Genomic DNA, 12,335 nt, shown 5'->3' with positions numbered 1-12,335 from the left:
CCCCTACAAAAAGTCTTTTTAAGGAAAATGCTTAGAAACCTATGCCAAAATTGTAGGGTACAATATAAAAAATTATAGAATTGCGGTAAAAATTGACCGGTGGGTATAAGAAAATTGGTAGGTGACCATATAGAAAAGTCACGTGACTTTACCCTTTTGGCTTGGAAATTAGGTATTTGGCCTGAAAGTAATTCGTCAAATTTTGCTCGGCTGTGACCACCGGCCGGAAAAAAAAAACTTAGAAAAAAATTTATCTTTAAAAAACATATCTTAATAAAATAAAATATTTAAGAGAATATAAAAGATCGTAATAATAAACTTTAATATTGAGTTATACGGTATAAAACTTGTTTTATAGATTTATTCACCAGAAGTAAGACTAGTAAAGTGTTCTTTGTCGACGATATATGTTGTCCTTCCCTTTTGAATCCATCCGACACACCTATCCAGTACTGTTCGTGAAGCACTCCATCGTAATGATTTTGTAGCTAGGGTCAAGAGAAAAAAACCTTTTCTATCGAAAAGGCATCGCCTTAGGAGACTGACATTTGCAAAGAAATACAGCAGTTGGACCATAGAAGATTGGAGCCGTGTCATATTTTCGGAGGAGTGCCAAATACGCATCTTTGGCAATGAAAGGCGAGAGTGGTTCTGGAAGAAGCGTAATGAACCACTACAAGAGCGCCATATACAGCCAACGATCAAACACAGTGGCGGAAGCATTATGATGTGGGGATACACGACTTCATACGGCATTGGAAGGGCATATCGCATAATAGAAAATCTTAACGCTGAAATATATTCAAGAATCCTCGACCAAGAGATGATAGCCACGCTTCAACTGTATAATCTCAGCAAACAAGAAATAGTGTTTCAACACGACAACGACCCCAAGCACAAAGCCAAACTCATTGATCGATTGTTTGAAAATAACCAAATCCAAGTTCTCCATTGGCCTTCACAATCTCCAGATCTCAACCCCATAGAAAATTTATGGGCTGAGATAAAAGGACATCTGAGGAGCAGATTCCCAAAGATAACGAGCCAGGATGATCTGTGGGAAAAGGTGAATATCGTCTGGGAGTCACTCACTCAGGAGGATTGTTTGAAGTTGATCCGCACGATGACGGAACGGATCCAAGCCGATATTAAGGCAAAAGGAGGATATACTAGGTGGTAGTCGGAGAGCACTTTATTTATACAAATTATTGAGTATTCATTATAATGCCCATGTAAAGAAAGAGAATAAAATGTTGGCACCATGTAAAATCTCTATATCTGGATTTAAAAAATTTCCCGAAATATATTAATATTTCACTTGTAGAGAATTAGTAAAGGGTATTCAGTTGTATATGTAATGGTAACGGCGTAAATGGGCTTTTCAAATATTTAATAGTTTTTTATACGGTCGTTGTTTGTAAAGAAATATTTAGGTAAAAGAATAAATTTTTAGGTGCCCCAAAAATTTCCGGAGATACTTTATATCCCATGTTTTCTAGTACCTAATAACCTAACTAAAAATTTAGTCCAAACAATCTTGCTTTCTAGTATATTATCACTAGTTTTAAAAACGATCATCTAAAGTGTCTTACTACACAATAAATTTTAAAACTAAGAATCAAAAAGGGCGCAATCGTTTGTATATAATGGAAAATGAAATTCTCCAGCAGCGCTGCCATCCTTTCTCAGTATTATATTGTATATATTTTACTCATTATTTTCTAAGTTAATTCTATCCACGCTATTATTCAATTAAGTAGGGGTAATTCCTTTTAATACTTTTTATTTAGATACGATAGATTCAATACAAGACCTAATAAATAAAAGATATTTTATCGCCCGTTTCTTATCAAAATTAACTCGAGGCTGTGAATGTATTCACCTGGGAGAAATCCGCTCTACGATTTCTTTTGTAAAGGGTCTAATCGAAAACACTCCACTCAAATAGTGCGAAGAACAATACCGGAAAATAAAACCGCATAAATAGTTAAAACTATTATCTTGTGACCCCAAAACAGCTAATTTAAAATATTAACGGGGGGTCCACAATCATCTTAACATATTGAACGATTTGTGTTGAAAGTTCTTCAGAAAACTCGCCAGACACAATCTGCCATTTTGAAAAAAAATGAAAGCTTCGACAGAAGGCTTACAAAAAAGTACCTAGGAGGATGTTAAGGGTGATAGTGGAGTGGAAGCAGATATAAAAATGCTAATAAACCTGGTTCTGTGAAAAGCGGAAAATTCGAAGAGCTTTAATAGAAAAGTTCAAAGAGCACTCTTACTTCTGCAGAAAGCCAGTCCGATTGCGTATCCTCATACGAACAATCCGTACTGATACGTTCAACTAAAGTCTACCCAAATTTGTTTTTTAAAACTTTACTACGCCACACTCAGCCTACCAACCTTGTATTTCCTTTCTGCTCTAAATTTCTTTGGATGTTCTCATTAATAAGCAAAAGAATTATTGAACTTGTTTGAAAGTGTTAAGTATTAAAATAGAGTGCATGTTTGACCAATCCCTTTCTAGTAGCCAAACCATAGAGAACAAGAGATAAAATATCTTATCAAATTCGGGGTTCAATAAAAATAAAATCCCTCAGAGCATATATAAAAACTATACTATAAAGTTTCTGCAAAACATAACGCGACCCTTCCCTTATTCTTGTTGATACTGATTTTTCACTGAAGAAAATTCCAAAATGTGTGAGATTCCGAGATCGATGGGAACAAAAGCCTCTTTTCCTCCATTCACATACTGCATCCCCACCGAACGCCTAATTGTTCACATGAAAAATGTCATACTACCACTTGCGGATATATAAACAGATAGCGCCCCGCACTCGCCATGACGGTAACCACAAACCTCACCAGACCATTCAATTCGCATTGCATTAATTTTATATATCATAATCATCCCGGTTTTAAGCGTGAGACTTAGGTTATACTCATTGTCAATCAAATAATATCTCTTTTTTGCTTTGATACTTGACAATCCAAATATACTTAGGAAATTCGATTAATAACTCCAACTTCTATCAGACATTGAACATGGGAGAAGTGATCGAATTTACCTTCTTTCTAAGAGGTGGCTGGCACTGCATGCTATTTGCTAGACCGCTTAAAACGACCAAGGGTTCTCGGGTACTTGGATATCAAACTGGAGTCTATTGAGGTATAGCAGTTTGGCATGCTCTTCCGGCAGGAAATCTGATTCCTGAAGGAGTATGAGTCGGAGCAGGTTCATTTGATTCAAATGATACTCCTCAGGTTGATAATTAGAATGGAGGACAAAGGAGATATCTGCCAAAATCCACTCCAATATATAATTCTTCAGTTTTCGATCAAGAAAGATACATTGCTACTGGCGATAGGTCTAACGCAACTCATAATGAGCTGTATGATCCAACGCTTCACGAATGCCATACAACACAGCGGGTATCCAGGAAAGTATTCTAGAGGGAGAATATTCAATTGCAGAGTCTAGCGGAAGAGATGCGCAAACATCGAGACTAAGCTCCATGCCAAATTTGAGCCCTGATTCTGAAATACAGGTATACGCAGGAGATGCTCATGAAATGATCTCAAAGGTGATAGCACCAGTTTCAGCTGGACGATGCCTGAAAATATTTCTTTCAAGTGGAGCATAGGGTGAAATTCGAGTATGTGACGGTTGTGCAGAGTTAGTTCTTAGTGAACCGGCAACTTGGCAGGGATATGCTGACCGCCAAGGAAGTGTGTACATGATTCGTAATGATAATTGCACATACAAACACATCAACAGTATATACCTACATCGTTTAGGTGTATTAGGAGGATTTTCCCCAGTAACAACTCGTATGTTGAAATTGTCGAAGAATGGCAAATGCGGGCAAGGGCTGTGCTGACACAATTTCTGCGGAATTAAGTTAATAGCTGAGAAAGCCAAAATAGTACAACAGCTGGTCAGCGAGTCAGCATGGTTACATGATGAAGTACTCTCCTATGGAAACCCTAACTTCCAGCTTGCTTGTGATCTCATTTTCGAGACTTATTGGCTTGGACAGCGGGGTCCATTGAGACTTTTCAGGGAAAACATTGTTGGAATGCAAACAGGAAAACCTCTCTTTCCCAAAAGGTTCGATCGCTGCCTTATTATGCGCTTATGCGTGACAACCGTTACGAGTTGCGAATTTATCACATTAACGTGATAGAACTTGTGTCATAATAACCCACGTCTGAACGGAACGGGGATCACCACTACTTGCAAATATATTCGCTTCTCCGGGAGAAGCTTAGTGAATTGGGAAAAATATCTCCAGGCGACGGTCGGTGGATTTGGAAATTTTTTATCGGAATATGCGCTGCGAATCAAGCAGGTGTACGTGATGGATTCATCAATACATTTTTGTCTTCAAGTAGTTCTGGCCACTTATCGCAGATGTATTGAATCAAAATCAATGGTTTTTACAGAGACTGGGAAAATTTGTAAATCGTGGGCTCCAGAGCGGTTGGTGGGCCGACTGCACATGGAATTCGAGAAGCCTCGTATGGTGATATAATGGGGATTTAGGATTGGTGGCCGGAAGCTCTCATTTAGCTTGGCTAATAGTCGGGAGACAGTGTGTCCTTCTACAAGACAATATTAAGCCTTGGGAGCTCTTAAGAAAAGTAGGACTTACAGTTTCAAGAAAGTGAATGGAATCGACGACTTAGCAACGTGTGGCGAGTATCCCGTCGATCCTTACCATATAATCAGAGTCGATTATGAAGTGTACACCATACTGAGCGCTGTTTGCATTTCATTAGTAATCACGAGATATATGGACAGTTAATTCTAATAGTGATTAAGGTGCAAAATCACCACCACTTTTATTAAAGCTCTGGTGGAGGCATATATTTAATTTTGTTATAATTATATTCTATTTTTGCACGTCTAGTTCAACTTTTAATAAATTTTTTCTGCTCTAAGCGCATCTAATCCAACAGTTTTTTGATATATTTGCGAATTGCTCCAATTATTCCGCTAACTGACAGCTATTTAACGAATGCTTGCTTTGAAATTGTTTTGCTAAAATTTAATAAAGCTTGAGTGAATGATTAAAGCTGTAAGGTATTTTGTTCAGCTCAATATCTATAAGTATTTGAATAAATCGGTAAACTTGATCCTTATAAGCTCAGAAAACACTAGTCGCTAGCATCTAACCTGGCTCGCAAGTTCGAAGATAATTTACGCGTTATATTGCTTTTTGCTGAGCTTACCGTGGAACGTGCTTGAAATTCACAAGATAATAATACTGTGGCTTGGAATGCTGCATGTTGGGGTCACTTTTTCAGGAAATCTTGCTTTTTCAATTACTGAATTGGAGTCAGCATAATTATTAATGTTGGTGTAGGGTGACCTTTAGCATGGAATCGAGTAAATCTGCTGATCCGTGCACGCTTCTTCTTAATCTAGCCCGTAATTTGCGCGAATCGCAAGCCATTAAGCTCCCATCTCCAGAGCATACACCAGTTCGTGCAAGTGTAGCCATAGTACTTCGAGTTCGCCCTTCATCCTATGTCCCACTCTCAAAACTTCCAACTACAGTTGAGGAATTTGTAAAGCAGCCGTGGGTTAGTGGAGGGGATCCTCAATTGCTATACATCAAACGTGCAACACGTCAGGGTGATCGTTGGAGTGGCCATGTTGCATTTCCGGGTGGCAAACAGGAGGAGGCAGATAATGGAGATGACCGAGCAACCGCAGAGCGGGAGGCTCGTGAAGAAGTCGGACTTGACTTGACAGGACCTGAGTTTTTATGCTTGGGAGCTCTGGACGATCGTGAGGTTTCTTCCACTTTCGCAAAAAGGCTTCTGATGATTTTGTCCCCATTTGTGTATCTTCAAATGTCACCCATTACTCCTCAGATGACAATTCAGCTCAGAGAAGTTGCTTCAGCTCACTGTAATTAACCTCCTTTGAAACTCTTGTTTCGTACTAATATGTTATCTCTACATGTTATATTAGGGATTCCGTTGTCCATTTTCTATGATTATTTAGAGCATCCACGGTGGACTCCGATCAGTGTCGATCTCTCCAGACGCCTCTTCCCATACTTCACTTCTGGACTGTTTCGAAAATTTCTGCGCACTATAATGGGAGAAATGCATTTTCACTGTATCAATATGCCAAATTATATCGAAACACCGCAGTCATCGGATTCGCCCCTAACCTCGCATACTTCCACTTCCACTACTATTGCTTACAGTCCCACCTCTGCAACTTCCTCTTCAAAAATCTCTGAAGAGATACAGGGAATGCTGGAACAACGCATTGCACCCGGAAAACTTCGTCTTTGGGGCCTCACACTCCAAATGACAAGCAATTTATTGGATTTGATGGAGCATGACGCTAGGGGTCCGCATCGTCCTTTGGATGGGCAGATGCCTCGGTTCGATTTTATAGATATCAATCTGTTGGTGCTGATGTTCATTAAATTAGGAAAACGAGATGAGAGGAGGGGAAAGTAAGTATAATAAGCTGGCTCTCAATTTTAGATTATGGAACTGCCATTTTACTATTCTCTCCTCTATTTAACCTTAGCTGGACGACCTCTTGGGCCGGAGGGCCAGCATGGAAGAGCTACTTGAGAGCGATCCGACGAGCCGTTGTCGTCTCGATTTTATTGCGTTTAATAGGCACCGCATTTATGCTACGAATTGCCTACCGAGTTTTTAAGAGACTGATGTAAATTCACTAGAATCAGAATCAGTAATAACATTTTTTTAAATATATATTTCTTACATACTGTTAAACGTAGCAAATGTGTTTAGAGACACCTACTTTTCTTTTTTTTTTCACTTATCATTATTATGAAGTATTTTGCTTGCTGTCAGCTCAATGACAGAAAAATATAATCATTCGTTGAATTCGTTAAAAAGTATTTGTGGATGTTTTGAAGTAGGGCTATTTATTACATCTGCATATTTCGCCCATTCCACCAGTATTACAAAGTGGGCATTCTCTTAAAATTTCCAGTAATATAGACATATTTTTTATTTGCAATGACCAAGGATAATTGGGTTTAAATTCATTTGATATATTCTATATTCAGTGCAATATATTTGGAAGCAGAGATTTGAACTGGCATCTTTATAAATCTCAATATCATAGATAAGACTATTCTAGTTGTAAGTTTCAAATTCTGGATACCCACCAATATGTTATCTCTGCTTTCTATAATTTTAAAGTGTATAGTGGATTTTCATAATAATAAAACATTGATATCAACAGTTTATTTTCAGGGCTTTAACATTAAAGTTAATGAAAAATGAGGCATCATAGCAGAGCTATCAATAAACAAATAGTTACCTGCAATTGCGTGCCAATATATACAAAGATTTTCTAAAAAAATATCTTTTCAGGAGAGAGAGGGGATGCAAATACCACACAATATTAGAGCTCTTCAATCAATTGACGCGACTTTTTATTCTTTTTACTCTTAAGCATTTCCTCGGTCAATTGTTTCGCTTTAGAATAGTCGCCTTCTTGCTGCAAGAGAAGATTGTGCTCGAGGTGTGCAGCCGCCTTCACCATGGAGAGCATCTCATTACTGTCCCCAAGAGATTTAATATAAACAGCATAGAAATATACTTTCTTCTCTGCGAGGAAACTTTGAGTGGCCTGAGAATTACAAGCTCGGAATATTCGAACCATTTCGGAGAGCCCTGAAAGCACATTGAGGGAGGAAGAGAGAAGCGTGGCGACATCCTCGATAACAAGCGCGTTAAATGTAATAGATTGCGAAGAGTGCGAGCTCTATAGGGAAAGGTGAAGAAATGAGTCAAGATTATTGTAAGTACTGAAGTTATTAAATCACCTCGTATGATGCACGGATGCAATCTGTAATCGCTTCGGACACGCTTTGGTATATTACTTTTGATCTTGGTGCCAGAATTGGACAAACTCTCAAGAGCATCACACACGTTTCTTCAGGATTTTCAAAAAGCTCTCCATTCAACCGTCGGCATGTAAAGGTATAAGCAAAAAGAGCACCAACAATATTATAGAGTATATCGGGATGAGGAGACTTTTTTGTCAACTTTTCCAGCGGCACTAGGTCCGAAAGAACCTCCGGTCGTCCTTGACTAGTATTCTCATCACTTTGCTCAGCACCCAGCTCGACTATAAGGTTGGGACGAGCTTCAGAAAACTCTCCAACAGCTACTTCTTCATCTTTGGCCTGCTGCTTCCACCATGGTTTCCATAGTGGTAAAAGTTCAGGTTCTTTGAGATATTTTTCCTTAAAATCGGATCGTTCAGCTTCCGTAAGGCGGTTCCAAATATCTTCAAAAGTTGCATTATCTTCAAGAGAATTAATGAATAGTGAGCGTACACTATTGCCATAAAGAATGTGAAGAGATAAGCCAACCCAGATCCAAATCAGTTAATCGCTTTGCTAGATCACTTGTGTCGCTGTCATTTTCTATTATTTATTGAAGAACGTTAGTTGGAGATATATAGCCACACTAATATAACTTTCACCTTCATCCCATTCTTCTACGTCCTCTTCCAGTTGTTGTTCCTGAAAACGCCGTAATAAATCCAGAGTTTTATTTTTTGTCTCTTCATCTACGCCTCTGCTTTGCATTTCAAGTAAAACATTTTCCTGGTAAAATGACTCTGAGCATCCTTCATGTTTCTAGTATTCTATAGAGTCAGTTTTCCTTTTAAAACTTTACTTTCAGTTAGAACCTGGCTAATTACCTTGCTTTTATAACAGGATAAGGAACAGTAACGAAGATTGCATCGCGGGCAAGAGTACTTGGCAAACTGCGATTGACAACTAATTAGAAGAGAAAAAAATTAAAGGAAGAAGGAGAAATCTAAACTCGGAGGAAGGCCCATACATTCCACAGAGAATATTATTCTCCTCTTTGGATTTCGCTTCTTCTAAGCGCAAGTTTACTACGCTCATCGACCGAGAAATGAGAGCAGTAAAGGAAAGATATTTTGTCACAAAATGCGTCACGGGCTCCAGTAAACAGTTAGTCTTAAATTTTCTTATTAAAAATTCGAATTGACAAATAAAGAGGAGGGAGATTAAAGAGAGGAACTAAGACGACTACAACACAGGTGAAATAAGCAAATAGGGATAAATGGAGAAATAATTAATGTTTTTTATCCATTCCTCCTCTCCCAACCTTCATTCTATGAAACAAAGATTTGAGGTCTAAAAGCCTAGCTTATGGATGGTATTAGGGTCTTTGAATCCTGACAGGTTGTCTAAGGATTTCCACCAAGTAAATAAAAAGGTCTCACAGATGAGCTTGAACCAAGGTGTGAGGCGGACAGACGGATCATCAAAGAGCTGACGAAGTTCTTCAGGGGTCACATATTTGACAGCTTGAACTTCGTTCAAATTGAGGTCAAGGTCGACATCAGCTCTAATGAAGAGAATATAGTCGACTGCAGAAGTGTGTTATAAATATATGTCAAATAAGTTTGCTTGAAGAGTATTCAACTTACTCTCGTGCTCTCCCCACATGCCATCTGATGGAGCAAGATAGTGAATGCGAGTAAGAAATTCAAATTTGTCCAACGGTATCTGTTCTGGCTTGATACCAAGTTCATGTTCCAGTTTCCTTTGAGCGGCACGTCTAACACCTATTGGTAATATCGAGTAAATCACGAGTAAATTAGGTGGACCTTTTAAATCTTAGGCTATGTAGAATACCAAGTTGGTCCTCCTCAACAAGCTCCGAGGGTGTGCTAAGTGGATGCGAACAGCAGGTGTTTGTCCACAGATCTGGGAATGTAATCTTTTCTGATGCCCTCTGTTGAAGCAACAATCTATTTTCTTTGTCGAAGAGGAACACACTGAATGCACGATGAAGGAGTCCGTTATTGATGTTGGTCATCAAGTGACCTTGAGAGAGAGATAATTAGATTCACAATGAATGAGATTAGAGCATTCCGGGTACTTTACATTCTTTTTTGCTTCCGGCACGAATAGGTTTATCATTTTCATCAGTGACAATGCACATCTCTCCCATTAGCTTGACCTGCTCATCATCATAGCCCACGAGATTCATTTCGACCGTCATTTTCTCCGACTGAAGATTGGTTGAGAACAAAGAAGGAATACAAAAACATTACTTGGAATTAAACTCGACCGTTCTCGTACGACTGGTAGACGAGCCAATTAGAGAACATTTTGATTTGGCAATTCGACTTGGTAAAAACCATATAGACTTTGAAAAATTTATTGCCAGTGAATTTTCTCATCAATAAATTTTCATATATGGCCTACCAGTTAGTGAAAAGGGTTCTTTAATATAAATTCTCCCCATTTTGAAATATTATTGAATCCAGCAGCAATTATAGATTTCAGTATCTATAAACTAAATGCAAATCGTTCCCAACCAATTCTCAAGCATTCTCACTGGACATAGAATCATTGTATATTCATACAAATGTTATTTTCTTTGTAAAATATAGTTGAAGGAGGGTCCTTTCTAATGTTATCTTACTTAGCCACGATCATCGATGGCAGAGAGTTGTGTTTCCTCAGGTGGCTCGGAAATTAACTTCGCCCACATACCCTCCAGGTCATATTGTTGGCGGGCCTCCGGAGTAAAAAGATGCACTACGATATTTAGGCCATCAATGAGTATCCACCCACTATCGCTTCCAATTCCTTCGATTGTCGCAGAAAAGTTCTTTCGCCCAGAGTTAAACTAATTCCGACAAAACAAAATAAAAATCGTTGAATAAGCTTGGCAGGGAATTGAAAAAAGAGGATAAGGCTTACAGCTTTAGCAATTTGGTGAGCAACTGAATGCAAATATCGAGTATTCAAAGGGCCTGCATCTGCAACCACCATGTACTCTGCCCAGTCGCAGATAGATCTAACATCTATCACCTTGATATTATGTAATTTTGCTTGTTGTAGCAAAACAGCAACATCATTCGCCGATTCTATTCCAGAGACTGGTGTTGTATGCTCCTCGAGTTGACTCGTGGCTGGTTCCGCATTTGCAGATACACGCTTCCACAATGGTATATATTCACTGGTTGTTACGCTGGTATCAGTATTATCTTCTGGGTCGAGAAACCAAGTTGGATCTTCAGTCTCTTCTTCATTTTCAGTTTTGTTGGATTCCGCCTCTTCACTAACCAATTGAGCATATAAATTTGGGTCAATTCGCTCTTCAAACTCTTCATATTCTGGTAGAAGCGTGGTATTCTTTGTATCTTGAGCGGAACTCCCGACTGCCTTATCCCCGTCCAGGTCCGAATGTCTGGGAGAATTTAATAATAGACGAGTCGTCGAGAAGCACTGTGATCTGTCATGAAATGTCCCGGGCAACCACCTTAATCGCGGGTGCAAAATTTGTGTACGATTCCGTGCAGCAAATGTTCTAAATGCATGGCTCGTAGGACCCCGTAATGATAAAAGCCGCATTTTGAATTGTTGAACAGCAAAAAACCCAACGGCAATATTGTACTTTTTTCAATTGATTAACCAGCGGCGCAGCCAAAAAACAAGTCCCAATAAATGTAAATGAAATTCGCTTTCGCTTGAAGAGCAGCGAGTTTAATATGGCCAACAAGAAGAAGAAATCCAAAACGGACAATAATTCCAGACCTGAACCAAAGGCTGAAAGTAAATTTACTTCCTGCTAGTTTAGAGGTATACCCTCTAATGACTAAATAATGTTTGGTAATTGGACAGCGAAAAAGGGTTCGGCTTCTACGTCTGAAATTGACGACATTTTCAGCAAAAAAGAGACACCACTACCTTCTTCCACTCTAGAACATGAAGAGACGCCAGATACAAACACTAAGAAGGATACGGCAGAGAAAAAGAAAGATTCAACTAAGGATGCAAATAAGGACGAAGTGAAAAAATCGGAATCAAACAACAAAGAAGGGGTGGTAGTATTCAAGCAGCCTGGACAGCCAGCCTCCATGCAGAAAAAGAAGGAAGAAAAACGTAAATTCCGAGCTAATGACGATGATAATTTCAGCGATTCCCGTGGATCTAAATCAAGTATTTATCGGATATCTGGACAGAAATCTCATTTGGACATGTTTAATATACTATTTGTTATTGAATCGTAGGAAGGACTACTGAAGATGGTCTACCGCTCTTTGATGTGAAAGAGCTGAAGATTGGTGAAGGTGGAGGTAACAACGATGCAATTTTCTAAATTTTCTCTCTTATAACCCATATAATCAATAATTAGACACGCCGCTATGTCCTTTTGACTGTGATTGCTGTAAGTACAGTTGGAATATTCTATCCAGCCCGACTATTTTCTCACTTTTTTTATTATATAGGTTATTAATATGTACTCGTTGAAATGAC

At 38.8% G+C, this 12,335-nt stretch overlaps 6 protein-coding genes across 6 annotated transcripts; 3 read left to right on the top strand and 3 right to left on the bottom strand.

Moving 5' to 3' along the window:
* Positions 1-407: 407 nt before the first annotated feature.
* VTP21DRAFT_5932 (uncharacterized protein) lies at positions 408-1,180 on the top strand (the record flags this gene model as incomplete). Its single annotated transcript, XM_069396507.1, has 2 exons — positions 408-454; positions 526-1,180. 2 exons carry the CDS (start codon positions 408-410, stop codon positions 1,178-1,180), a joined length of 702 nt encoding a protein of 233 aa, XP_069247587.1.
* Positions 1,181-5,388: 4,208 nt separating this feature from the next.
* VTP21DRAFT_5931 (uncharacterized protein) lies at positions 5,389-6,713 on the top strand (the record flags this gene model as incomplete). Its single annotated transcript, XM_069396506.1, has 3 exons — positions 5,389-5,926; positions 5,990-6,488; positions 6,566-6,713. 3 exons carry the CDS (start codon positions 5,389-5,391, stop codon positions 6,711-6,713), a joined length of 1,185 nt encoding a protein of 394 aa, XP_069247586.1.
* Positions 6,714-7,417: 704 nt separating this feature from the next.
* Positions 7,418-8,939, bottom strand: VTP21DRAFT_5930 (uncharacterized protein; the record flags this gene model as incomplete). Its single annotated transcript, XM_069396505.1, has 6 exons — positions 7,418-7,780; positions 7,842-8,326; positions 8,394-8,447; positions 8,507-8,663; positions 8,729-8,807; positions 8,872-8,939. The coding sequence occupies 6 exons, from the start codon at positions 8,937-8,939 to the stop codon at positions 7,418-7,420; spliced, it is 1,206 nt and encodes a 401-aa protein (XP_069247585.1).
* A 255-nt stretch (positions 8,940-9,194) lies between these two features.
* Positions 9,195-10,068, bottom strand: VTP21DRAFT_5929 (uncharacterized protein; the record flags this gene model as incomplete). Its single annotated transcript, XM_069396503.1, has 4 exons — positions 9,195-9,430; positions 9,491-9,628; positions 9,699-9,890; positions 9,951-10,068. The coding sequence occupies 4 exons, from the start codon at positions 10,066-10,068 to the stop codon at positions 9,195-9,197; spliced, it is 684 nt and encodes a 227-aa protein (XP_069247584.1).
* Positions 10,069-10,494: 426 nt separating this feature from the next.
* Positions 10,495-11,429, bottom strand: VTP21DRAFT_5928 (uncharacterized protein; the record flags this gene model as incomplete). Its single annotated transcript, XM_069396502.1, has 2 exons — positions 10,495-10,701; positions 10,776-11,429. The coding sequence occupies 2 exons, from the start codon at positions 11,427-11,429 to the stop codon at positions 10,495-10,497; spliced, it is 861 nt and encodes a 286-aa protein (XP_069247583.1).
* A 137-nt stretch (positions 11,430-11,566) lies between these two features.
* On the top strand, positions 11,567-12,315 carry VTP21DRAFT_5927 (uncharacterized protein; the record flags this gene model as incomplete). Its single annotated transcript, XM_069396501.1, has 5 exons — positions 11,567-11,630; positions 11,700-12,017; positions 12,089-12,154; positions 12,214-12,246; positions 12,308-12,315. The coding sequence occupies 5 exons, from the start codon at positions 11,567-11,569 to the stop codon at positions 12,313-12,315; spliced, it is 489 nt and encodes a 162-aa protein (XP_069247582.1).
* Between the last annotated feature and the right edge of the window lie 20 nt (positions 12,316-12,335).

Source organism: Calcarisporiella thermophila (assembly GCF_041956535.1).
Source record: "Calcarisporiella thermophila strain CBS 279.70 unplaced genomic scaffold VTP21scaffold_24, whole genome shotgun sequence".
In the NCBI taxonomy this organism is placed as follows: domain Eukaryota; kingdom Fungi; phylum Calcarisporiellomycota; class Calcarisporiellomycetes; order Calcarisporiellales; family Calcarisporiellaceae; genus Calcarisporiella; species Calcarisporiella thermophila.
This window is presented reverse-complemented; position numbering and strand designations above follow the sequence as displayed.